The sequence below is a fragment of the Cyrtonyx montezumae genome, unplaced genomic scaffold (genome assembly GCF_038088225.1).
Source record: "Cyrtonyx montezumae isolate F1298 unplaced genomic scaffold, pur_monq_1.0 scaffold_4, whole genome shotgun sequence".
In the NCBI taxonomy this organism is placed as follows: domain Eukaryota; kingdom Metazoa; phylum Chordata; class Aves; order Galliformes; family Odontophoridae; genus Cyrtonyx; species Cyrtonyx montezumae.
This window is the reverse complement of record NW_027072045.1, coordinates 33,525,671-33,553,467: the sequence shown is the minus strand read 5'-3', so window position 1 is coordinate 33,553,467 and position 27,797 is coordinate 33,525,671. Positions and strand designations below refer to the sequence as shown.

General features: G+C 46.1%; 2 protein-coding genes across 2 annotated transcripts; one reads left to right on the top strand and one right to left on the bottom strand.

Annotated features, from left to right (window-relative positions):
- Positions 1-916: 916 nt before the first annotated feature.
- On the bottom strand, positions 917-22,108 carry TUBGCP2 (tubulin gamma complex component 2). Its single transcript, XM_065746078.1, has 17 exons — positions 21,901-22,108; positions 20,358-20,486; positions 19,861-20,037; positions 17,304-17,463; positions 15,598-15,805; positions 14,368-14,567; positions 13,322-13,511; positions 12,595-12,740; positions 11,745-11,925; positions 10,676-10,856; positions 9,890-10,062; positions 8,469-8,597; positions 7,085-7,205; positions 5,377-5,520; positions 4,620-4,748; positions 3,853-4,016; positions 917-1,217 (listed from the first exon to the last, which is right to left on the bottom strand). Exons 1-17 carry the CDS (start codon positions 22,048-22,050, stop codon positions 1,028-1,030), a joined length of 2,772 nt encoding a protein of 923 aa, XP_065602150.1. The 5' UTR covers positions 22,051-22,108; the 3' UTR covers positions 917-1,027.
- A 456-nt stretch (positions 22,109-22,564) lies between these two features.
- On the top strand, positions 22,565-26,891 carry ZNF511 (zinc finger protein 511). Its single transcript, XM_065746951.1, has 6 exons — positions 22,565-22,711; positions 22,791-22,864; positions 23,151-23,352; positions 23,435-23,559; positions 25,330-25,509; positions 26,793-26,891. The coding sequence occupies exons 1-6, from the start codon at positions 22,565-22,567 to the stop codon at positions 26,860-26,862; spliced, it is 798 nt and encodes a 265-aa protein (XP_065603023.1). The 3' UTR covers positions 26,863-26,891.
- The last annotated feature ends 906 nt before the right edge of the window (positions 26,892-27,797 follow it).

Below are 27,797 nucleotides of genomic sequence, written 5' to 3'. Positions count from 1 at the left end.
TTAGTAAACTGTGTAAAACATGTGGATGTGATTTGTGTCAAAAGACAAATGTCAGGGATGCTGATACCATAACTGTAAACTAGCCTTAACCACGATCGGCAGAGAAAATTGCTTGAAGGAGTAAAATTTCCTTATAAGGCATGGAAGGATAAACTGAGAACAGAACTCTATCTGCATTTCAAACACAAAACCTTGCAAGGTGGAGCCGGAGTGGCATTCCTCAAATCAAGGGGTGGCAGAGGTAAGCACCTCAAACACAATCCTTGCAAGGCCGAGCCCGGAGGGATGAATCAGAGGGCATTGAAGAAGGAAGACAGACTTCAGCCCAAAGACCACCTGAAGGAATGTGCGACCGCCTAGCGACTAGCCACGCAAGCGTAGAAGAATAAAATGATTAACCGAAAGGAGGAGGGGACTTCAGGGGATTTTAAATAAGACACTGTATAGAAGAAAAGAGAACCATCTTCTTGGTGTGCGTCGTCGGTGGAGCGGAGACTCCCCAGCACACCCAGCGCTGCTTGCTGACTGCTTTTCACCTTTTGATTGCAATAAAATATTCCAAAGTCTCCGATTGGACTCTGAGCATTTATGACAGGGAGCACAGTTCTGGGGCAGCTGATGTTGTGTTGGTGTGCCTCGTGCTGGGAACACTGGAGGCAGGACAGCACCTTTTGACATAAGGATGTGTGTGTAAATGAGAACACATAAAACCTCACTGGGCGTTCAAGGAGCAACGGCACTCAGATTCAACAGGAACCCACGGAGCTTCAAAGCTGCTGCTGGAGCAGAGCAGCCATTGGGCTGAGCAGAGATCAGACTGCCCCCCACCAGCAGCCCCTGCCGGGCTCCCGCTAGGCCAGACCATGCTCTGGTCACCTAACAACAGCACATGCCACGCACCAACAGGACAGCTCTAATTTTTCTTTTCTTTAGTTTTTATTTTGCAGCACATAGAGACGCCGTTCAACAACGTACTAAAGAACAAAAAGAAACCCACTTCACTTGGCGTCTCAAAAGACCAGGTCCATCACATTCGTTCCAGGGGACCCAGCGTCCCCCCCGTCTCCCTGCGCTCTGTTTCCAGTTCGCTCGCTCCCTGCAGGCACTGCCTTCGTGGAGCAGGCGCGGCGGTGCAGGCAGGCGGCGGGGCGGCCCTCTGGCTCCGCTCTGCGGACATGTGCTCCAGGCGCTCCGTGTAGAACCCGTTGAAGTCCAACCTGTGAGACAAAGCACAGGAAGGAGTCGGCCTGCTTGCCCCATGGCCCCGACTGGGTCAACGTGCCTTCGCGGCACACGGCACCACCGAGAGCATCAGCCTGTCTCCTTCGTAACACAGGCAGTGTTTCGAGTGGCACAGAACCACCCAGTCCCACTCTGCTGTGCCCTTCCCCAGGCACATCTCTGCATCGTGAAACCACGAAACTGAGAATATTTCTTCCAGTACTCGAAGGGCAGATAACGATAGGACAAAGGGGAATTTTTAAACTGAAAGAGGGGAGGTTTAGGTTAGGAAGAAATTCTTCACTCAGAGAGCAGTGAGGCCCTGGCACAGGCTACCCAGAGAAGCTGAGGATGCCCCATCCCTGGCACCTTTAAGGCCAGGCTGGATGGGGCCCTGTGCAGCCTGAACCAGAGCCCGGCGACCCTTCCCAGAGCAGGGGGAGTGGAACCAGATGATTTTTGAGGTCCCTTCCAACCCGAGCCACTCTGTGATCCTAGGAGAAACATGCACCCTAGCAGCAGCAGGCGACAGGCCAGCAGCCTGCAAACTATACAGAAATTACTCTCCTATTTGTCCAGTACGTGTTCGAATACTTAAGGAATAGGCACAACATTTGAGTTTCGTGTTGCTTAACAATCTTACAGAAATGGCAACAAGTTGTTCCTAGATATTTTTTGTGACTGGGGAAAACAGCCTCGACAGATGGAATTTATCATCTGCTTTCTCCCGGCTCAGCAGTTTACATCTTTTGTCCTTTCAATGTTTATTCAAAGGACACATGACACTGAGGCAGGATTATTGACTGAATTTTGATTCCAACTTAAGGGCTTACACAATTGGGATCCATTTACATCCTGTTCCTTTCCAACTCTGTTTTTAAGATTAAATTATCTATGATAACTCCTAAGGTGCTTCCCAAACCCCCCTTGCACTCAGTATCTCATTCTGTGGCTGAAGCACACATTTGCTGTTTTCCCCATCCTCCTATACATCCCAGCGGTCTGCCTCCAAATCAGCCTTGCAGTTGCCTCCCAAGTTGTTGAAAGGATATCTGAAGAGTGCTAGCAGCACTTAATGAGTGAAGATTTTAGGGCATTTGGATTCAAAGCCATCCACGTGACAGACCCCTCTGCTCTGATGCTGCTTCTTTTCCCAACTGGGCAGTGACTGCGGGCACTTTCTGCAGCCACGAGCTCTCTTGTCAGCACTGCTGATGAAGAAAAGACACCCGAGCACACTCAGCGTGCTGAAGATCTGTGGTTACAGTTTGTGAGACAAGACCAGCAAATCCTACAGTCTATTCTCTCTCTCTCAAATACGTTCTTTTAGATGGCAGTCTTTGTTCTGGTTCCTGTTGCTACAGTGTCCCGGACTGGATCCGATAATTCCTACAGAGCGAAGGAGAGCTAAGTGTCATGTCTGGCCATCCACCTTGGTGCTTCTGCTTCTTAAAAACACTACTGAGCAGCCCCTGGAAATGGAAGGACACATTCTGCTGCGTGTCCTGCTAACACACAGTATTTCAGATGATGAAATGGGGGCACCTGCTCTGTAACTCAAGGTCCATCTGTGCCCAACACCTCAGTGAAGATTTGCGTGGTCCTGACTGGGAGACATAATAGCGATGCATGTCCTGGCAGCAAAAAGACAGAGTATTTCCCCTGCAGCCCTTCTGCAGACATGTGCAGGAAGCGCCTGGGGGCAGAGGCCTCAGGCCCTGCTCTGAACAGCCTGATGCAGTCTTAGGTCACCATCCTTTGTGCAAACAGACAACAGAAGCATTTTTTTTATTACATCCTGCTGAATCACTGTACTTCTCTTTTCTTCAGAAGCAGGAAGAACTCGTGAAGAACAAGTTTGCAGTATTTGGGAGCACTGCGTGCACAGCTTCTCCATGGGTCAACTCCTAGCCACAGCAACATCAAATGGGATGCAACACCAGTCTCCATGGTGCAGCACCACAAGAGAGAGCTTCCACCGTCCCATGGAACCATAAACAGTTTAGAGAGGTGGACAGTCAATGACAAAAAAGGTGAACCTCATGCTAAGTTAAGGAACAGTGTTGGTGGGAGGACACCTGAGCTACTGCCAGAAAAGGCACTGGTGTAATCTCTGGCATGACGTGATACAATGTGATGGAAGGCTGCAAGACTTCTTCTGTTCCCTCGTGGAAAGGATGGTCAGGGACTCGATATTGTTCTGCATTTCTGAGCACAGTGAGAACCAGCTCCAGCCTGGGACTGAGCTGGATGATGCCACCAACAGAAGGATCTCCGCACGTTCCTCATGAGACTTGATGCCCTTCTATGAAAAGAGCAGGCAACGTGGCCATCAGCACTATGTTGGCCATGCCCTGTACTGCCTGCAGTGACACCCAAAAGCCCGACCTCCTGCTGGAATGCTTCACAAAGCAATGTGAACTAACACTTGCATTAGAACAGAAAAATCTTGCAAAATTCAGAAGACTATTTTTAAAGGCACGGCCTGAAACATAAAGTGACATTTCTTCCAATTTCAGTCTTTCCTCTCACGAGGCAGACACACACAGCTATAAAATAGCGACCACTGCTCCTGGGCTGAACCTGAGCACCACAGGATGGGAAGCTACTGAGAGAAAACCTCTGGCTCACCTGTAGACGATGTTAAGCATGCTGTGCTCGCAGTCATTGGTGCTGTAGACACTCAGCCGGTCCAACAGATCCAGCAGATGTGTTGAGAAATTACTATCAAACTTGCTGATAGTTGCTTCAAAGCCAGATGTTAGATGGAGGTTGTCAGCATGCTCTGCTAAAAGCTATTAGACAAAGGTGTTTATCAAGGAGATGCAACGATCCCATCTGTTTTTCAAAACCTGGTAAAAAATACTGCCATAAAACTTAGTGGTAACTCAGGCACTGAAGTAACATTTTCAAAACAGCTATAAGATCCTCAGGGGTTAAAAACCTTGCCTTGCCCATCTGGGAGGACACCGGAATAGACAGACCCCACTAGAATAATCCTCAAATATATATGCAGAGCGTAACAAATAGCTTAGTAAGTGTGTGTCTATACAGGGAAAAATACAGACAAAGCAAATATCTCATACACAGAAGAGAAGGGCTGTCAGACTCTACAGCTCACTGGCTCGTTCACCTTCATGCACACAGCTGAAAATGCAGCTAAGAACTGATAAACAATTGCAGCGACAGCCGTGGGAGACAGGGTCCTCAGAGAAGACTTGAGAGCACTCCACTGTATCCTCAGAAATGCCCAACATTTTTACAAAGATTCTGCTTTCAGGGCCAGAGGTGTGCTGGAAACCTGAAACGTCTACCTGTAGGAGGCAGGAGAGCCACCCCAATCAAGCTGCAGCCTCAGGTAGCATTTAGGGAGCCCATCAGTATACCCAGTGCCCCACCTTGTTAGTCAGCTTCTTCTTGGCAGTCTCTTCAGCACGCTCTTCCTCTGTTGGTGGGCCCAGCATCGTGCCATGTTCTAGGGTGAGACGGTCCATCTCGCTATCCAGCTTCATGCTTTGGGTAAACCTCTGGAAAGGGCAGAGGGTTGGGGCCGTGGTTAAAACCTCTCTCTTCCACAACAGCAATGCATGAGATCGATGCAACCCTCCTAGCCCTGAAGCTAGTTAATCCCCACAAAAGCTAACTCTGAGATTAAATTTACAGCATTAATATGCCCAAAGGAAGGTGTCTGGTTTTGTTTTGTTTTTAAAATGGGCTCCTTGATACACTGGCTAAGGAGATTAGTCTTCATGGCTAGTCCTCAGCTGGTCTTTGCAGGAACAAAAACCTAGCTGGCCCTACAGCTTTCACCTCAAACTCTGCTGCAAGAATGGATGAAGAGAGGCAATCAGGTTCACAGAAACCTGATTCCAACAGTGAAAAAGAAGAGCACATAGAATCACGCGGAGGGAACAGCCATAGGAACCGCGTGGAGGAAAGTCTGAGCTCATAAAGCCTGTTGGTGGGTGGGAAAAGCAGCTCATCCAAGTGTATTGAGAGCAAGAGACGGATCGTGTTAAAAGAGAGAAAAACCTTTAGCTCAGAACATTTTATCTCTACGAAAGGAGAGGTCAGGCACATTTTGCCCAGATACCCCCTTATCAGGCATAATAAACAGAGCTGCTGGCATGATAAAAACGGAGAGACCGTATATACCTGCATGCAGTTTGTGAACATGACACAGACAGACATCAGTTTGGAGAAGATCTTCAGCAGCTCAGTGTTGGTCAGCATGCAGTCCTTCAGGCAGTTGTCCAGGAAGCTTGTGTGGTGGCTCAGAACGTCATCAATATTAGAAGCCTGTTGGAGCATAGTGCATTAATGAAAAAGCAAACCAGGACACCAAAGCACTAGACCAGCACGGCCAACGTATCTGTTCAACTTCAGAATCAAAGAATAAATTATCACACACCATGACCACGCAGAACCCAGTGGAGCCATTTGCTACGTAACACAGTGCAGGCAGCCTAGGTCTCTTGCCTTGTTTTAGTAAACAGTACCGAAGTAACTTAAGATGCCATCCTCTTTTGCTCTTTAGCTTTTTCCTCCCACAGAGTCTTGTCCAAAGAGGCTGTTTGTGTGCTAGAAACCAGCCACAGCCAGGCAACTTCAGCTAATGCTCTGCGGCATGTGTTCCTGATGAACAACACAGCTGTAGGCTGGGCCAAGCTGATGGCAAGGTATCTGCAGTGTTGCTGTAGCTTTCACTTAGACCTGCCAGTAAACAAGCATCATCCTTCACTTGCCTAATGAATTTCACCTGTCAACTGATAACTCCGAAGTCCCGACCTCTGCTCCAGCCAGGTAAAAAGGGAAAGGACAGATGCATTCACCCAAGAGAGATGAGTCTTTTGTCTCCCAGAGACTGACTTTTTATCTGTTGTCTGGGACCTTCTAATCTGAATTGATTACATCACATTTCAGAAGGTCTGTGGGCTTCTTTCACAGACTGCTCTGGAATGTCAGCTCCTATTCTTCTGGAGACTTCTCGTTCTTGGCTTAAAACGGGGAGGTAGGACACTCACTGGGAATGTGCTTCTCCTTGAGGTGATGAAGGTATCTCACGTGCCCATCAGGAGATAAAAACTGTTACCTGGAGCTTGTGCTAGAGAAAAGAGTTAACTTCTGGAGCAGTCACTGACTTTATTTTGACTAATGAACCAGGAGTACTGTGTTACACACTTAGAAAATCTCTTAGCCCAGAACATTACACCTCTATGAAAGGAGAGGTCAGGCATATTTTGCCAGAATATTTTGCCTTGTCAGGCATAAAAAACAGCACGAAATGATCTCAGCCTCTCCCAGACATCACAAGGGTGGAAAAGGTCTCCAGTCTTGCCTGGTACAGTGGAAGCAGACCAGTAAAACAACCATCGGAAGAGGAAACACCGTTTTTTATAGCAAATAGTCCTAACACAAAAAATAAAGTGCAAAGGCCTCTTCCTGCCTCAAAGGCCTAATCTTTGGCAGTTCCAAGAAGAGAAAAAGAGATGTAAGTCAGCCAAGGAATCAAAGAAAGACGTCTGGACCTGCTTGCGATCTTTGCACCTCACATCCTTCTTCCTTATCCAGTTCTTTCTTCTCTATGTGCAGAGGTGTTCAGCAGAATGCTACCTTTCCATAACAGGATGAAGAGAGCATGGAACTTGGGGACACAGACAGGAGAGTTCAGCAGAGGAAAGGGATGCATGACTAACAAAGCAGAAAGGTTATGCAGAAGTGCAGCGCTGTTTGTAGTGTGATAAGAACAACGGTTCATCCAACAAAACATTTCATGGTAACTGAAACAAAGCATCTTTTCCCTACATTAAATTTGGTAATATAAGATTTTCTGTTCTAACTTCTCTCAAGCACACACACTCACCAGTTTCAAGTTCTGCTCAAGAATGTGCCATGCGGGCTCCATCACTTCAAACGTCATGTAATACTGGATATTCTGTACAAAATTCAGCATCCGCTGCCGCAGTGTGAAAGCACCAGCAAACCTAGGGGAGAAATCACACCCACACAACTCCATGCTAGCAAATGCCACAGAGAACCAAGCTTGTACAGCCAAGCAAAGCAGAGCTAACTACTTCTGTCCTGGCAAATTCACTGTTGCAGTCTGAAAGTGGCTACAGTCAGAGATGCTCTGCAATAGCTTTATGTTCCATGTATGACAACGACTTTCCCCTCAACTACAAGATTCAGAGTTTTGAACCTACTGTGCACTAGACAGTTAATTTGAAATTTGCTCACGTTCAACCATAAATGGACTGTATTAAAGCCACTTTATTACTTTAACTAGTCAGACACATTTGCTAGCAGTGTGAAATATAACAAGCAAAATGCTTCGTGTTTCTTTCCAGCACATAAACACTCACTTGTTAAATGAGTACTTGAAATTATCTTATGCACTGCATTGGTATGTTCAGGGGTCCCTGGATTTCAAAAAGCCACCTGCTATCTAAGATACTTCATGCAACTTCACTTTAAAATTAGAATGGTGGAATTACATAGAACTCCTGTCAAGGTTTCAGGTTGTGATACCAAACAAAGAATTGCCTTCAACAAACTGGGATAAGCCATCAAAGAGGCGGGGACAACCCCGTCTTGGTTTCAGCCTCAGGTGCCCTGTCCACTGGTGACAGTCATTCTGTGAGCAGGGGCTTGCACTACAAATCCCCCCAGGTCTCTTCCACTGATTCCTCTATGCTGTCAAGAGAACAAGAGCACGCTCCGGCTGAGGTCAGAACCAAGGTAGCTGAAGGTACCTTGTGAGAAGCGAGTGCCACTGACAAGACAGAAGGAATTTCCTTGCAGTGCCACAGGCCTGTCCTGTGCTCCAGTGAGACCAACTGAGACTGAGGGTAGTGGGCATGGAACAAGCTCTTCCAGACAGAGGCCACAGCCCCAAGCTGCCAGAGCTCAAGGAGCATTCTCAGATATACGGTTTGGACTTTGAGTGGTCCTGTGTGGAGCTGGGAGTTGGACTCAAAGATCCTTGTGAGTTTTTTCCAACTCAGGACACTTTGTGTTCCTATGATGCCTTTTCCAAATCCTGAGCCACCAAAGAGGAACAAGTCAAGCAGCCCACAGACAACTAAGCAGACACTTCCTACTGAATCCTAAAATGTTATGTCTGACCTCCCTCCGCCTGTCAGAAACTTGCAACGATCTGTTCCATATCAAAATAATCTGATTCATGACACAACGCATATAACTAGGAAGAAGAAAAACCAAAGCCTCAGCAGGAAAAGAAGCCATACCATTTAGCTGAATGTAGGGAGGACTGCTTGGCTGTCTTATTGCTGATCCAAACGTTGCACAACTGCCTTTCCACATGTTTGCAATAGAACATGTGTCTGAAAAGCATCTGGTATCTCGTCAGTGCTTTCCTGGAAAGAAAGGAAAAAAACATTCAGATTAAGCTCTTTTCTGATTGACAGACTAAGCAGCAAAGGCTGAGGCTGCTTCGAGGCAAAGAGTCCTAACACATGCTCCTCACACCTTCAGACGTACACGGATCTTCACTAAAACAATTCTAACAGATGAAAAAAAAAAAGCTTTTTTAATCATCCCAAATAATTCCTCCCCAAAGAGTCCCTCCTTCACACTTCCTGCCACCAGGTACTTCACCAAACTCCTTTTCTGATCCCTTCGAGCAACCTGCAGAAAGATCACTCACATGCTGGGACAGAGGTCTGAAAGCCTGCAGTTGTGTCCCTGCTGCACCAAGGCTGCTAACTCTGACAAAAAAGTTCACCAGGGTTCTCCAAAAAGATTAAGAAAAACGGCAACCAAGCTACAGGCAGCATTACCCTGCCTGCAATGCACTGTCAGAAGCAGATGGGGGTGCTTACTTATAGCCTTGGGGACTGGATGCAGGTCTGTGCTCAAGACACTTCAGTGTAGGTGTCCACAGAGCTCCAGCCAATACAGTCTGTTAAACTTTACCACTTAGTATTTCCAATCCCATAGTTACCATCAAAATTAATATACCCTTTTTAAAAGAAAGAGACACAATTTCAGATACACCGTGTCATTACAAAAGTTCCACTGCGAGGAAGAGAGGGGATATTGCTGGCATTTAGCAACCAACACGTCACTTTCTCACCTAACACTGCCTGTCCCATTTCCCTGGCTCACAGTCTATCAGTGCCCTGTTTCTGTAGAGAGGCAAGGCACTACAGAAAAATAAACTGCATAACTCAATTTACTGCAAAATGGCCTGCTACAGTAATTCTAGCAGCAGCCAGTACTATCCATCAGCTTTGCAACCACGGCTACCGGAAAGATTTTTTCTGCCCCTTCACATCTGAGAAACGTCTGACTGCAAACATGGAAACTCTTAAATGAGAATTCACTTTCAAATAAAAAATCTTCACAGAGATTCAAAACAGAGACTGGGCTCACAAAGTGTCCCTCCATCTATGTCTTTCTATCATGTAAAATCAACTTTCCATGCATATCTTAAGCGTCATCTGGAATGGCTGTACTGAGAAGACAAGCCCCAGTCTACCGGTGGAGCAAGTGGAAGTCAATAACCCTAAAGCATTTTCTACTTGCTGACAACTTTTAGTACCGCTTTAAAGACAGAAAACGCTTTGCAGCATTTTGCTGTTTGGAAATGTGTTTTAAAGCTGCACAAAAGCTGCCTTTTTTCTCTTTTGGTGGGTGGGTACTTTACCTGTTTATAATCAGAGACAGAGGCCACTTAACAATGTAATCGAAGGAAAATGCTTCCAGGCCGCTGAGAGGAAGCTCCGTGGGATCTGCACCAATAATGGCCTTTTCCTGTTTCGTTTCTATGGCCAGTACTCTCAAAAGCTGCGTAATGAGGTCATGGGGCATCAAGTCAATCTATAGAGAGCAGGAAAACAATGAAGCCACAGGGTACTCACAACTACTACAACGGAGCAACAGTCAAGTGGCAGAAGAACTGCACGTTATCAGTTACTCTCAAGTCATTAGAGCAACCTATGGAGCAAGGAGGAGCGGCACCCTCTGAACGGGGTTGCAGCAGACAGCAGAGCAGTGCTGCTGTGCTGTCTGTAAAGTCATCTCAACCTCCCCAAGCACAGCTTGTGTGCTGGTTCGCATTTGTAAAGGCTTTCAACTGAGCTGCAACAATCATTAATAGTCAGAACTTGATAATCAAGGATTTTCTTGTACTCCGAAATGGGCATCCAAGCTGAGAATGTCTGTGAGAGACACATTACTGCTTTCATCTCATCCTGATGCCACTCAAAAGCACTTCCTCTGTGCTCAGACATCAACAAGAAAATGCAGCCCCTTGCACGTGATCAGAGCTTCCCATTGCTAATATCCGTGAAATAAACAGACTTAACCCACAGAAGGTCTACAGGAATATAGCTATCAATTCTTCTTTCTTCCACTGCATTTTCATCAGCTTCTCATTGGAACAGGGATTTTCTCAGTACCTGGCAAGCCTTCCGCTTACACCCTTTTTTACCTTTAAATTATCCTTAAAGGGATCTGTGTTGGCTGTGCTCATTTGCAAGGCCAACTCAAGCAATGCTTCTAGCCTAGTAGTTATGATCTCATCTACAGGCTTCTTTAGTTCCTCTTCTGTGAGATCCATGAAGTGAACAAAGAAGTCCCCTTGATCCATCAGGAAATAATGTTTTATAGATCTGCTCAAGAAAATGAAGATCAGTGATTATGTTTTCAAAAAACATGGTTTTTAACTTGCTTTTTTAGCAGACAAAAAATAACCTAACTGGAAGCTTTTTTCGTTTTTGTTTTTTTAAACATGTGCTCCCCTCCTTCCAGTCACTTCCCTCACCATGTTTTGGTGCAGTTGTTCTTTTGCTCTCATAAAAACATACCTCGAGAATAAAGGTATGTGCTGCACTGCTAGGCAATGGATTACACTGCTATCCTGGACAACAACCCAACTTCCAGAGTCCAGATCCATCCAGCCATCCCAAAGAAAAGCACAGACTCCCCTGTCCAAGTACCTGAGCTGACTTCTGAAGCAGTCCACGCGCTTGTGTTGACTTTTGCTACAGTATGATACACCAACTGCAATTTTCAACAGGCCTCAGAGAGACCCAACTGCAATGGGATTGGAAATAGCTCCCAGGAAAGCTGGAGAATGAAGTCCGCATCTTGCCAGAGACCATACCCAATCACAGCTATTTTTAGAGCAAAATAGGACTAGCACAGCCTTAAACCATTGCGGTTGCAGAGGATTTCAAGACTGAGTCAGATAAAGTCAGACAAAGTCTAGTGGCCAGTTTAGCCAAGACTTAGTTTTGGTGGTAGCCTTCCAGTAGGAAGTTGGATGAGAAACCCCTAAAGGTCTCTCCCATACAACATCCTATGATTTTATGTTTCTTTTTTTTATTATTATTATTTTGTAGTTCAGGAGATAACGATTCTTTTTTTTTCTTTTTTTCAGGTCAACATTTGTAACAGAAAGACAGCGAACGTCCCAGGAAAAGAAAGCTAACTTTAAAATCTGACATTCGCAATCAGAATCAATCAATTTAACCTACGTTTAATAAAATAAACCAAACCTTAGGTGAGCCACAAGCTCTTTCTCCTCCATTAGGAAATCCAGAAGAACTTTGCTAGCATAGTTATATGCTTTTTCTATTTGTTCTACATATGCTCGCTCTTTTGAAGTATAGATGATCTCTTTAGCCACAGGGCAGGTAATGTCACGCCCACATTCTCGCACAACATTCAGGTATTTTCCTGAAAAGGAAACAGTAACACACGTTTGTGCCAACTATATGTGTTGCCAAGAGAGAAGCCTGCAAATCACTGCTACCAAATGGAATATACAAACGGAAGCTATATTGTGAAGTTTTACATTAAGTTCTACCTAAAACTGGAAAGGGCTTAAATGCCATTCAGAAGATGATACAGAATTTAAATTAGGCTACTGATAAGTGATTTAGGAGTGATTTAGAAATGTTTTCTGTTTGCCAGTGGTGGTAAAACACCTTTGTAGATAGCCAGAAACTTTGAAAACCTGGCGTTGCACTTCAGAAACAGCTTTTGAGGAGTCTGTACTTGCAGCAGGGAGCAACGATAACCAGCAGGTGGCACACTGCCTTTAAGTGCCCACATGAAGACTCAAAGGTTCAAACCTCAGACATCTAGCTCCATCTAGCTGTGACAAAACGGTACAGACGTACCAGAGCAGAAAGACAAAGTTCCTCTAACTTCTGGACTCCTTCTCACATTTTCTTTTTCACATATATCATCTGAAGTTGCTTTTAATTTTTCTGTTTCTCTGAGAAGCTGTAGCTGGATGACCCATAAACTGGCAAAGCATGACAAAGTTCCATTCATCTTTACAAAAAGAATGGTGGCTATCATCCCAGACTCCTCTTAAATCAGAAATATATCTTTACCTACCTGTGCTTAGTATTTTGTCAGCCATTTTCTGCAAGAAAGAGGGAATCTGCTGCTGAACAACAGTGTATCTCTGATCCCAGTACTTGTCATTATAGTCCTCCTGAATCTTCTCCTTCTGCAACTCGTGTTCCTCCACCATAAACTCACTGGACAGTTAAAGCAGATGTTTAGAAGCAGGAAGTGGAACAATGGGGATTACTTTTCTGACATATTAATATAGCCAATGGGAATATGATGCATCAGAAGTAAGGTCTCATGAAGATATATTCCAATCAAGAACTGAAATCAGTTTGTACTACAACAAACTGCATTTTTGGTGTGTTTGTGCTAATCCACAATCAATTACAACAGAAACAGAATTTTATAGGGCCCAGAAATCAAGTCTAAGTGTTATTTGGCTATCAGTGTACTGGAAAGGAAAGTGGCCTTTGCTTCCTCACCATCAGACAGGCATTCTATTATGCTATTTTAACTTCATTTTGTATCCTATTCTGAAAATGTGGACAACAGGAATGTTGCATAAATGCAGAAAATGCTTTAAATGATTCTTTAAATGCCAAGAAACTTCAGTGGGCATTGTCAGCTTGAATCAGAACATCATACTAGTGAAGTACAGGAACATCAATTCAGTGAGTTATGAGAAGAGGATCCTATGAAAACAGAGCTCACCCCTCTGCTGAATAGTATGCAGGTGTGAGAGGGGAACACAACTGTAACTGTTCTTTACCTGTATGGGTCATTAATGATGCCTCGATATATCCACTTCTCCAGAATTTCAAAATAGGGCACGCTGGCTGCCTTGGTTAGATACAGACACAGCTCTTGGGCCTGGCTGTCTCCTGTGTAGCTGGAAGTCTTATCGTGGAGTAAGCTCAGAGTTGACCCTCCCATACACTCACCTTTATCCACAGAAGTGGCTGAAATTAAAAAATACAGATGTAAGACACACAAGACTCTGCATTTAGATACGCGCATCAAGGACAACTGAACTCGGGTAGACATAAGCTATCTGGTGGCTTCTACACCATACACAGTCTTTTTTTTTTTTCCAAGATGCTAATGAAACAGTCCCACACCTCAACGACTTGCTTGAGAAATCTTTTATCTCCAGATCACATCTCTTTTCCACACATACCACTTGAAACACCTGGACTTAGGGTCATGAGCTTGGGACTGAAGTAAAACTTAAAGTACATGGCTAACTGCAGTGTTCCAAAAACGTGAATATTTCCGGAAACGTAAATACCAAGGTGGATCATCCATTTCCAGATTCTACATAGAACAGATTTTTGCATCCAGATAAAGTTTCTGGGCTGAGTAGAGAGAAAGGCAAGAGTATGCTCATGTCAAAGAGTTTAATTAAAAAAAAAAAAACAAAAAAAAACTACTGAGGAAATAATACGAGGAAGTGTATTAAAATGGTATTTATGAAAGGACTGCATCCACTCCACTCCTGTATGAGTGGTTATCTGACAGGAGGCACTCCTGTGGGACGTGCATGCCACATACACCCACAGATGGGTTATACTGTCCCTCTTCAAGCAGCACAGTACTTTTACTCTGAGGTATAACAACACTGGACATGACTCAGAGAACCTACCGCTCTCAAAAATGGCAGAGGTCTGACAAGCACAATCCTCCTCTTAGTCCTCCTTATTTGATATAACAAAGTTAGAATGACACACAACCCATCGGTATTGTTAATCTGTCTAGTTTTCAGAAGCCACTGTCATGTACCTGTCTAAACATAATGACTGCATTTTTCAAACGTACCAAGTGAAGAAAGAATCTCCAGGGTCCTCATTGTGGGCTGGATATAAAACCAGAGCTTCTGCAGTGAGAGAAGTCCCTGTCTCTGAAGATGTTCCAGCTGAGTAATTAGTATCATGTATTCCTTGATCAAAGTCCTCATAGCAGCAGCCAGGGCATGATTTACCTGTCCATACTCAAAGGAAAACTTCTCCTCTATAAACCTGTAAAATGCGAAATGGAATCTCTTTTAGGCAAGGTAATTTCCAACGTTTTCAGGAATTTTAACTTCAGGACACTATAGAAGCACAAGACAAGAAGACACTGAATTGGAAAACAAATCAGTTGTCAGCTGGAGTTTTAGGTTCCACATTTGCTCTCTGCCCCCTGTCTATTTCTCACCACCACACTTCTTAATATAGAAAGCTGTGAGAAAACATTTCCCCTGAAATTGCAGAGGATCTAGGATTACTTGCAAATTCACTTTAAAAAGAAAAAGTATTTGCTCTTATTTTTGTCAAGGCAATTGCCTTTACACAACCTTAGGATTAGGACTAGAGGGCAGGAGAATCTCTCAAAAGGACGCAGTATCATGGAAGCAAACACTGAGGAGAGCATTGCTACCAGCTTCCAACTATATGCCACCTGATCAGACCTAGCTGGCTCTAGGCATCTTATTTAGTGGGCAGAGGCTTCTGAATGCAAGCCATATCATCTAGAATCAGTCAGGTAAAAGAGACTGGACAAATCCCTTCCTAAAAGTGCTTCTTCCTCTTTGCTGATCTTCCGGAGACATCAAATCAAATGCAGCATCCATATTACAAACTTCTGCTGTTAATGAGGTGTACCTTACACTAAGACCTTTCAACAATTACTTAGCCACCAGGAACTAGGAAGCTGTAGGCTCTCCTGCACACAAGGGCTGTCTTAGTCCTGGATGCCCAGAGGAGAACAAAAAGCAAAAAGGAGGGAGAAAACCACAGCATTTTAACTTTGCCCGAACGCACCAAGTCAGAGGTTGGACAAAGCAAAGGCAAGGTGAAGGAAAATGTGAAGTGGCACCACATAGGAGAATACCAGCAAAAACATATGGAGCCAAAAACATTTCAAATAAATTGTCACTCTTTATTTTATATCCCTATAGGCTTAAGTTTAGCTTGGAAGTCATCATCTGCAGAATGACAGATTTTATATTCTGCAGCTTGATGCTGGAAGCTAAATATCCTCCACTGGGAGGAAAGGTCAACTTTGTACCTGGTGACAGCAGAGTAACCTGCTGCTACGGGAAGAATCCTGGTCACCAGCTCTTTGATGGACAAGTCCAAGTTTGGATCGACTGAAAATGCTCGGTTCTGACTGCCAACAAGAGGCTGTGCTGTGATATATCTTCCATCCACACCAATCAAAACATATAGCAGGTCTTCCACAATCATGGATTCTTGGGATGCTAAAGGCAGAGTACCTGTTTTCAAAGAGACAACAGAATCACAACCTAGCCTTCACAACCTAGCACTTGAAGTCTACAAGGATGACATACTACCATTCAAAGAGAACAAAGGAAGATCATACACATCTGAACCAAGATACAGAGAAATAGAACTGAGTTCCTGTCAACTCCAAAATCTTAAATCTTGCTGTCCAGGAAAACATAAGCCTTTGCTCACTTAAACCCAAAGCAAAGCAAGCAGACAGAGCCATATATCCATCAACTGTGGCTAAGAGTACATCACTTGCACTGTTGGCTTTTCCATCCAAACGGGCTCACGTACACTGGACCTGAGTTTCAGCCTTGCAAACAATTCTCCTACCTCCTCTCCACTGAAATACTAAAATTCAAAGAATAAAGTTAAAATACAGACAACAAAATGCTAGTCCAGCCAAAGTTGAAGGTGGTCTGCAAGCTATAAGGTATCTGACTGGTGCAGTGAACTAGAAAGCAGCTACAAAGAAGCGCAAGGGACTCAAACTGAAATTTAATAAAGTCCATCAAAAGGCTGGGGACCACAATGGCTACAATGCTCACTATAGCTAGCCTTATCTCACAAAACCAGCTAACAATCCCTCTCCACTGTAGCACTGCATGTGCTGGTGCAGCACTTAACACTGTTGAAAGGTGTCTGATCTTAACAGTGATTTCTGGGCACTACAGAATTTGTTGATCCCTGGAAGAAAAAAAAAAAAAAACACCAAAAAACAACATCTGACTGAAACGTGACTGAGGATCTCTGTCATGTGGTTCAAAAGCCTGGAAGGAAAGCACAGACCTTAAATGCAAGCATCAGACATGCTTAACACTCCCATGCAGCTAGACAAATCATTTGACAACGGGGGAACACTCAAGAATGAAACTACTTGTGATCACTACTTTCATGTGCCCCTTAGTCAAGGCACAAATCCATGCCAGGAAGAAGCTGTAGCTTCATGCAGGTGCTGCTACCTTCTTGGGAAATAGAAACGTGAACCCCTAGCACAGCTGCTGGCTTTCCTGTATCTAATTTACAAATCACAAACTATGCAAAGCTCTGCTTAAAGCTGCAATACAGAGTGAGATCAGTCCCCTTTTGCTCCAGCTAGGAACAAATCAGGGAGGTTGTCACGGCCTTACTGGAGAGGAGAATGAGCTGCATAGATTGATGAATGCTCCCCTGACAGGTGCAACTGCAGATTTTTCAGCTGAGAATGCAGATGGGTTGCTCCTGCAGTAGGATTTTGTGGAAGGACTGGGAAACTCAAAGCAGATTAGATCTTATGGACTAACAGTGGAGTTGGAATTTATCATGGGAGAAACACTCTGTCTGGCTGCATATTGGTTTGTTGGTTTTTTTTGAATCCTGATCTTCTTGGCAGATTTCAGGGAGGCAAGTTTTGCTTTCATCCTAATTATGACAGAATCTGAATGGCACTTCTGAACAAGTACAAAACGTACTGTGTTAACATAATTTTCACTATGTATCACATACCTATAGGTACCGTTGTGTCAGTACTTAAAGCAGTGCCAATTAAGAAATCGTCAGTAAGCGTAGGCCTCTCATACACCCAGGATGGAAACACTGGAACAGGCTGACCTGCATTCTTCTTCTTGTGCTTATCTCGAAGCATTTCCCGTGTAAGCTCAAGGGGCTGTTGAGAAAAAAAAAAAAGAAAAAAAAAGGGGAGGGTAGAATGAAAAAAGAGATGATTGAAAGGGCAATAATTTTTCAGTTTTAAAAATTGACTGTAAGCCGATAATTTGAGAACAGAAAGTGGAATAATTGGTATTTCAGTAGAACAGTGTCGGTTTTAGTCCCTCCATTTCATGTAGTCTATTGGTCTCAGTGCTGCAGGGGTGATTTTTTAATATAGTTGCCCTTCCTCTTTTTGGAGGGTGCATTAAATAATGTCTTGCCATATCCCACGCACCAGCCTTGGTGCTGCAGCATACACACAGGAATAAAACTAGGACACGTACAAGCACCGGGCACCTTAGTAGTTCTCAATGTAAAAGCCATCAAATTACTTCCAGAAGCAGAAAGCAGCAACATCTTATCCAAGGAGCACTTGCAAACAGGCTAATGGCCACCTCTGAAATCAGTTCCTGCACAGTACCCGTGGAATAGCTGCACATGAAATGCCATCCAGATAATACATTGGTGGAAAACGGTGGTGGTTTTGCTCTGACTGTGAAGGAAGCAAGCTCTTGCAAGACCACAACAGTCTTAATTCCTTGCTCTGGATCTCTGTCAGTAAAATAAATACGGTGAAAGACTCATTTTCAGTTGGAGAGGTCTGTGCGATGTATAACCTCCATAAACTGACACAAGTGCAAAAATATGGGGGATGTGCTTATGAAAGCCATTTCATAGACTCACAGATACATTAGGTTGGACAGGACCTACAAGATCATCTAGTCCAACCATCCTCCTATCACCATCCCTACCCACTGAACTACTAAATCAAATCCCTTAGCACCTCATCTAAACGCTTCTTGAACAGCGCTAGGGATGGTGCCTCAACCACCTCCCTAGGCAGGCCATTCCAGTGCCTGACCACTCTTTCAGAAAAGAAATGCTTCCTCAGGTCTAATCTAAATCTTCCCCGGCGCAACTTGTGGCCATTCCCTCTCATCCTGTCATTATTTATCAGGGAGAAGAGGCCCACCCCCTCCTCACCACAACCCCCCTTCAGGAAGTGGCAGAGTGCAATAAGGTCTCCTCTGAGCCTCGTCTTCTCCAGACTAAACAATGCCAGCTCCCTCAGCCGCTCCTCCTAAGACTTGTGCTCCAGACCCCTCACCAGTTTTGTTGCCCTTCTCTGAACACGCTCCAGGGCCTCCATGTCCTTCTTTTGTAGTGAGGGGCCCAAAACTGAACACAGTACTCGAGGTGCGGCCGCACCAGAGCTGAGTACAGGGGGATGATCACCTCCCTGCTCCTGCTGGCTACACTATTTCTAATACAGGCCAGGATGCCGTTGGCCTTCTTGGCCACCTGGGCACACTGCCGGCTCATGTTAAGCCGAGCATCAACCAACACCCCCAGCTCCTTTTTCTCTCTACAGTCTTCAAGCCATTCTGCCCCAAGCCTATAGCATTGCATTTCTTAAGGTCCACACGTATATGAAGTGAGATCTGCACAGGGTCATTTTATTTTCTTCTCATAGAAGGTCTCAGAGGTGAGAGGAATGTGGGAAGGAAACAAGTACACATAAGCATTACATCCTGAAGCACAGTGGTCACTGGCTTGCACTGCCATTTCAGTTCCTTTGGCTGCAGGCCTCAAAGGAAAACCATGCAAGGAAATCAAACTGTATTTGAACATCCTAGAGAATACCACTTCCTCTTCTCTCCTCTCTGAGCAACTCCATACATAAATCCTCTGTAAAAGATCTACTCTCCCACTGGAAACGTGGATCCCTTCAGGATCCGAATCAACTGCTTGACTCAGATCATCCATGAAGGATTTGGATGAGACAAGCAAAAAGCCTGATATGAACAGTATGTGAAAATCAGTGTAGCTCCATCACTGCTCAACAAGGGTTTTGCAGCACTTATTTCAGGAACACTCATCCCAATAGCTAAGTAAACAAAACAGTTGCATCCACTTGGGGAACAACTTCAAATTCACTCAAGTACCTGGGAGAACAGAGCTTTCAGCAAGGATGGGATGAGCCATAGAGGCTGCTAAGCCCCTGTGCAAGCACTGTGCAGGAGGAAAAGGAAACATCTGCACGGGTTAAGGAGGTGGTTTGAAAAGGGAAAATGAAATCACATCACTACCCCCCAGTGCGAACTGCTGTGGCCTAAACTCAACTCACCTTACCTGACTTCAATAGAAAAGGCCATTCTTATGAAGAACAGCACAACGACTTAATATAATGTGACTAGCACATTTTGAGAGCAAATTCAGATTATCTGTATGGATAGGAACATTCATAATTCCCCTAGATAGTGAAAGTTAAGAGCACAGCTACACATGAGCATTATGTACATATGAGCAGCAGGGAAAGATCTTACACATAAGGTAAGGCAAGAGGCAGTACCTGTTGTGTGCTGGAGCTGGCTGTGACAGTGCCAAGCTGCGTGCGCAACTCCTCCAACTCCTGCAGAGATATCTTGGAAGTACATGAGGGAATGGAAAAATCTGTGCTGCCACCAGCTGCCATGTTTGCTGTGAGTTCCGCCCTTTCTTTAGCATTCTGCTGCAAATACTGGAGTGTCTATATATATGCAAAACAGAAGAGATTTGGAGAACACTGCTCAGCATACAGTATAGGAAAACACATCCGACCATAAGATAGGTGTGCTACTCAGACCACGGGTATTTCTGTTCCTGTCTCATGTCTTACAGTGGTCTAAATCAAGAATAGTATAATTTTCAATGGTGTTAACAAAACTAAGTAAATGCTAGAACTAGATGTCATCTGTTGACGTCAATGCATTCCAACAAATAGTTCCAACAAATAGTATATTTAAAATCATTGCAATGTTGCTACTGCCAAGTAGTTATTACACACTCCATTCTTACACAGAAACAAACCTCTTTGTCTTCTATGAGTTTTGACAGTAGGTACACCAAAGAATCCAGATGTCTTGTGTTTTTAGACTTCAGCTCATCATATTTCTTTAAAAAATCTTCGGGAGTTCTAGAAAACTCTGCTATTTTTACCTGTAAAAGACCACATCAATATTTAATGTTTAAGGCACACTATCATACCAACATTCCAGAGTGGAGCATTTTGCAAGGAAGGAGATAAGTTGTGAGCTGCTGCCGCCTTCAAAACACTTCAGGGAATAGGTTTTGGACTGAACAACATGGCACTGGCCTCATACTGAGAATTAAGATGGACTGATTTGTAGGGCAGCAATGAAAGGCAGTCTTACGGACACTACTTTTCTGGAGGATGCCTGGTCATGAGAGTATCAGGCTTTAAATCCTTGCTATCTTGGGTGATATTCAGTGAGGGAAAAAAAAAAAAAAGGCAGATATTCTTCATAGAACCATAAAGGTTAGAAAATACCTCTACAATCATCTAGTCCAACCATAAACCCATCATCACCATTAATGCCCACTAAACCATGTTCCTCAGTGTAACACCTCCACACTTCTTGAATACCTTCAGGGACAGTGACTCCACCACCTCCCTGGGCTGTCTGTTCCAATAAATCACCACTCATTCTGAGAAGTTGTTTTTCTTAATATCCAAACTGAACCTTCCCTGGCACAACTTAAATGCACTACCTCTCACCTTTTTGCTATTACCTGCGAGCAGAAGCCAACATCCACCTCATCATAACGTCCTTTCATGGAGTTGTAGAGTGATAAGGTCTCCCCTGAGCCTCCTCTGCTCCAGCCTAAACAATCCCAATTCCCTCATCTGCTCCCTATAAGACTTGTGCTCCAAACCCCTCACAGCTCCACTTCCCTTCTCTGGACACGCTCTAGGGCCTCAATGTCTTTCTTGGACATTGGGGTCCAAAACCGAACACAGCACTGAAGAGCAGCCCCACTAGTGTCAATTACAGAGGAACAATTACTTCTCTGCTCCTGCTAGCTGCAAGATTTCTCATACAAGTCAGGATGCCACTGGCCTTCTTGGTCACCGAGGCATACTGTTGGCTCCTGTTCAGCTGATGGTCAACGAACACCCCCAGATTGTTTATCTCCACTAGCTTACCACCCACTCTGCCCAGGACCCAGGGCTCGGTCCAGTTAAAGCTCACACAACAGTCTTCAGCCCAGTAATCCAGCCAGTCCAGACACCCCCGGGAGGGCCTTTCTACCATCAGCCCGATCAGTGCCTCCTCCCAGCTTGGTGTCACCCGCAAACTTACTGAGAATGAATACAATCACATTTTACACAGCTACTGTTTTTTTCACGTCTTACTTCTCCAGTGGACAACTCCTATAATTAAGAATTGAATCAACCATGCCAGGCACAAAATAAGTTCCTATTAACATTTCCCCTAGACCCAACAAACATCACTGGTACAACGCTTGTGACAGCTCTAGGAAAAGAAGCTCAACACCTGCTGGCGAGGCCCTGAGCAGACATCACTGCAGGGCCACCACTCTGTCCCACCTTAGCGCTGTGTGCAGACACAGAGGTGGTGACATAGGGCGTGCGGTTCTTCTGCAGCAGGTCGATGTACACTTCAGCCCCCTCGCCACCACGCACACGCAGCAGGCCGAGCAGCTCGTTGACATCGTGGTGGATGCGGAACTCACTCATACTCCCATCTGAGTGTAAACAGACCTACTGCGGCTTAGGACACCGGAAGAAAGGCAGGGAATCAAGTCAGCGTTTTGGTTTAAGCATGAGAACGGTGCTTCCCAGCTGAACTGTAAGCCCACAGGGCATGGATGGGAACAAAGAAACTTGTGTAAGGGGAGCTGCAAGAAAAACTCCTCCTGTGCCTGCTTCAACCCAGCTACGGTCTCCTAAGTGTGGACAGCAGCAGAGCTTCGCCTTTCAGACACCATGTTATTAGAGAGGCCTAGCATGATGAACGCTGCCCCACGGGACGACGGACCGAAGTCGCCCAGAAGCTGCTGGAGCAGCTGTGGGGATCCCCGCTCCCGTCCTCCCGCCGCTCCCCGCCAGCCCCGGCCCGCTCCCGTCCTCCCGCCGCACCCCGCCAGCTCCGGCCCGCTCCCGTCCCTCCTACCCGAACGGAAGCCGCCGCCGCCGCCGCCGCCGCCGCCGCCGCCCGGAAGTGCAGTGGACGCCTGCGCGGGCCCGGCCTATGGTGCCGCCTGTCCTCCTCCGCCGCCGCTTGCGGGAGCGCCCGCCGCTGCCTCCCGTCCCGCCTCCTGCCTCGGCCCCGCTGCGGCCGCCCTTCGCTTTCGCCCCGCGCCGCCTGCGCCTGGGCCCGCAGCACCCGCTGCTCGAGGTGAGGTGAGGTGAGGCGAGGCGAGGCGGGCGGCGCGGCGGCGGGGGTGCCGCACTGCTGCCGTATCCCCCCACTGCAGGATGGCGACGTGCAGAGGCACCTGTACCTGCGGGAGGCCCTCACGGGCCGCGCCGAGGAGGTGGAGAGGCCCAGGTGAGCCGCGTGGAACGGGAGCTCAGCCCCGCGGAGCCCCCGCCCCCGCCTCCTGGAGCTGCCGGCGCGGGGAGCGGCGGGCGGCCCGCCCTGCCTGCTCACAGAGACCCAAACCTTCCGTCTGAGAGCGCTGTCCACGCGCTCCCTGAGCCCCTGCAGCTCGGGCCGTGACCATAGGCAGCCTGTGCCATGCCCGCTGCCCTCTGGGGCGGAGCCTTTTTCTGACGCCTGAACGTATAAGCGGTCACAAACTGAGGATGCCGTTCCGTGCTCTCCTTCCTCACAGGGTGTCTGAGTTTTGCTGCCACATCTCCGGCTGCTCTCAAGTGTTCGACACGCTAGAAGGCTACGAGCACCACTACAATACGCTGCACCGGAATGTCTGCTCCTTCTGCAGGCGATCCTTCCCCTCGGGGCATCTCCTGGACATCCACATCTCTGAGTGGCACGACTCGCTCTTCCAGATCATGGCTGAGAAGCAGAATATGGTGAGGGCGTGGCCTGGCCCCAGCTGCCCTGCATGCTGTCTGTTCGCCCTTCCCAGGGGATGTCTTCTTTCCTTTCTTTCAGTACAAGTGCTTGGTAGAAGGCTGTGCAGAGAAGTTCAAGAGCAGCCGAGACCGGAAGGATCACTTGGTCACTGTTCACTTATACCCTTCTGATTTCCGATTTGATAGACCAAGGAAAGCGAAGAGGTAACTGCGGAACTTCTGCACAGCTGTGTTTCCCATGGAGAAGTGATACCGTGTTTGTCTGTGTGTCCCACTCTTTTCTGGAGTAAGCAAGTTGCTGTCTTAAGAGCCCAGTAGTGAAGTTTTCTGCTTCTTGTAGGACTAGGTAAACAGTGGGACTTTGTGTGACAATGTTTTACCTTCCCCTAATGTTGAAGCGTGTCTTCATTCTCTCCCTCTGTGCAGTTTCAAGTCCAGCACATCTCTGTCACTGTGTGTGTTTCCTGCTTTCCCTGCAAGTATTTGCAATGTTCCTGCTCCCAAAAAGTGTGAGTAGAGCATAGGGAGGCTCTGTAAACCTGGCAGATAGCTTTCTTTTCTGGCCACTCATTCGTAGAGTTGTGTCTTGGAATCATCTGAATTGGAAGGGACCTTTAAAGGCTGTCTGGTCCAACTTCCTGTAATAGAGACACATGCAGCTCTGTCAGGTGCTCAGAGCCCTGTCCAGCCTGGCCTTGAATGTCTCCAGGGGCAGGGCACCACCAGCACCTTTCTGGGCAACCTGTAACATGCTTCAGTACCTTTATTGTAAAAAACTTTTTTCCTTCTATCTCATCTAAATCTCCCCTATTTTAGTTTGAAACCATTGTCCTATCGTAGAGACCCTGCTAAAGAGTCTACCTTCTTCTTTCTTACAGCTCCTTTAGATACTGACAGGCCGCTCTCAGGTCTCCCCAGAGCCTTCTCTTCTCCAAGCTGCATAGCCCCAGTTCTCTCAGCCTGATAGGGGACGTGTTCCATCCCTTGGATCAGTTTTGTGGCCCTCCTCTGGTCGTTCTGTAGCAGGTCCATGTCTCCTGTTCTACTTTTTTCAAGTTCTGCTTCTGCTATACTTTTGTGGTTTCAAGCACAACAGGACGAGGGAGCCCCTTTCTCCTCTTTTGGGAGAAGGGAAGAAAAACAACCCAATTAAGATAAGGAGAGAGAACAAGTTTACCACAAGTGGTAAAAGAATGTAAGATAATAATAACAAAGAGAGATGCAACATATAACTCAAATGGGAGAGAGAAGGGTATGACTGTGCTGCTTGCTGCGCTTCCAGAACCCAGAAGCCCCATCACTCAGAATCGGGGATCCTGTGGAGGCTCTTGGGAAATGTAGTACATCTCAGTGTGCCTTCCTCTTGGAGAGTCAGAACTTACCCGAGACTGCTTAAAAAAAAAAAAAGCAGGAACACAGCTTCACAGTGCACTGCGTTTCTGCACCTAGCAGCCTTTCACATGATGCCATGTTAAGGAATACTAGTATAACCAGGACATAGACAGATAATAAAGGCACTGATGTTTAACAGTCTTCAGTTACACGGAGGATGTGGTGGTGAGAAAATTCCTTGCCCAGCAAAGTGGTGCAGCCCTACCACAGATGCCTGGATGGGGAGTCCCAGAGCTTGCTCAGGTAACCTGCTCGTGCCATCAGCTATCTACAGCAGAGGGCTGGACCGAAGGTTCTGTCCAGCCTCATTTGGGAGCCCATTAATACATTCAGCTTTATGGGTTAAAGAGCAACAGTTAGGAACTGAGCTGTGTACTATAACGCGTTAATACTGAGTACTTTTGCTTATCTCTCCACCAGCTTTCGCTCTGTGGCAGGAGTTTTGTGCAGCCAAATCTTGGTGCCTCTTTCATGCAGTAATTCACCCAGGCCTGATGTGACCTCTTTAAATCCCTTTAATTTCTTTTGCTCCGTGCTCGCGTGTCAGCTGCTGAGAAGGGATGTCACATTTTGTTTCTGCAGTGGTGCCAAGCATGTGAGCTGTCCCACAAATCATGATGCGAGCGTGCTGATGGATGTCAGTGTGGAGACGTCGGAGCAACTCCAGGCAGAGCACATGGAAGTAGTGCCCAGTGAGAGCGTGGAAGTCCCTCAGCCTGCAGCCAGTGCTTTGGTACCAGGGAAACATCTCTATAAATCCAGGTCTGAGCTGAATGCTTGCACAGGCAACAGTTTCTGGGGCTGGGACTATATTGTCTTAATTGCGTAGTGCAACACCACTCTGGGTGTCTTGTGCTGGGGACAGAAAAGATGATATTTCTATTTATTTTTGAAAAGCCCTTTTAAAAAACAAAAGAGCGTGAAGTGTGAGCAATCACTGCAGAGCTTTGTCAGCAGGTTGCTGTTTCTCTGCCAGCCCGTTCCCAGGGTACTGCACAGTGACACTGGTCTGAAGATAAACTGTTGGAGTCCAAGCCCCAAACCACAAACACACGTATTTCATGCTTTGTGTTGCTTTCCCATCCTACTTGGCTTTCCCAGGAAGCTGACTGTACCATAAAACCTGCATGAGGTAGTATGTGATTAAAAGATTGCTGAAGTAGCACCTGAATCAGTTTCATTTATTGATCACTTTAATGGCCTCTCAGGACATCATGGCTTTCCTTGAACCATCCCAGTTGGCAAATGGATGCTTGTACTTTGAGTTTGTTGTACCTGAAATGCCACATGGTCTATCCAACAGAAACTTGCCCCTTTCCTTGTCCATGGGGTCACAATGATGCCAAGGAGCCGCCAAGGGGACATTTTAAACTGAACTGCTTTTTCAGGAGTAACAGTTTATATGCCAGAAAGAAATGCTGTCTTGAATTTGACATGACCCTCCTGGTTGCTGAAAGGTCACACTTTTCTTGCTGCTTCTGCTCTCTGCAATCCTTCACTTCTGCAAAAATAACGCCGTAACTTCCCAGCAGCATGTTGTGTTTTCTAACGCTTGACACCCCATTGTAAAGAAACATGAGAGGCTACCAGCACATAAATGTGCCCATCGGTGGAAAAGATGACCAGCATCTCCCCTGTATTTTGAAGTGGGCATAGGTGATGTAGACTCTGGGAGCCTAAAATCATGCAAGGTGCAAAACATCCCAGTGCGCCAGGGGGAGGTGGGGTGCTACGGGATGAGTACAGTATGTGTCCTGGGAGACGGGCCAATGCAGAGAGCTTGTCCAAGCAAATTGGGGTGCAGCCAGACCTTTGCACTTGCAGCTTGTATCTTGGAGAGATTAGTCAATTTTGCATTGGTACCGAGTCCCCCAAAAGATTACTCTTTTATCTCCCAACACTATTGCCTTGCATTCCTGGGCTAAGTCAGCTTTGTTTTTCAAAGCATGACTGTTGCTGCTAGGTGAGTGGTCACAGTAGGACTTCTGCTGATAACAGAGGGCAAAGATCTCACAAGTGCTTGTTCACTTGTGTCTCTGTTCCAGGATCCCATCCACAGTCTGCTTCGGACAAGGCGCCACCCGAGGATTTAAAGGCCCACGTAAGAAAATCTGAATGTCAGCGCAGCAGATTTGCATAGGACAGACAAGAAGACATCAGCAATTGTTATGGAAGGCACTGTGTCCAAGCAGGAATGTTTGCTGTTGCATGCAAGGATCTGCTCCATAATGGGAAAGTGAAAAGGAGAAAAGTGGGGTGGTGCAGTTTGGGATATGTAAATGCCTCAGGAGGTGCTTTGCCACAGTCCCTTCATGTCTGTGTACTCCATCCCTTTGACAGGAATTCAGAGAAGAGCCTGGCTTGTATTTATCCTTATCAAGACACAAAAGCTTTCCTCTCTGATTTCCCCTGAAATCAAACTAGAGATAAATTTGTCTGCTTCTCTACTGTTGAGTTTCTGTATCTGATCAGCTGCTGCCCAGAGACATAGGTGGAGCCAGGCAGACAAGAGCGAGTCTTTGAGATCCCCCCAAAACACCCCCAAGTCAAATGATGATGGAGGGTATTTCCCCCTGTGCCTTTTGCTTCCTGTTTAGCCCTGTTCTCCTGGGAGGAAAGCTCCACCTGAGGCACGTGTACCCTCTTATAGATGTTCCCACCATGGACAGCAAAGCACAGAGCTCACAGCCACCTGTCCTTGTGGTCCCCTTAAACTGTGACATTCAGAAAATGGTCCACAAAAAAAAAAAAAAAAAAAGAAAGAAAAAGGAATCACAAGAGGCTGTTGGTATGGCATTGACCCAAGAAGTTTTGGATTTGTAATTGCTTCTTCTATTTTCTGTCCATCCTCACCGGAAGGAACAAGGGATAAAAAAGGCTTTGAAAAATCTTTGCAAATGTGAGCAGGGAACAGCTTTTACAGATTTATTTGTGGGTTTTAAAACGCCTTGTTCTGCTTGAAACAGTTAGTCGAGCTCAGGCCCTGTTGCTGTCAGAGAGAGCAGAGCTCAGCGCTGCCCCTCCACTCCCTATGAGGAGCTGCAGCCACC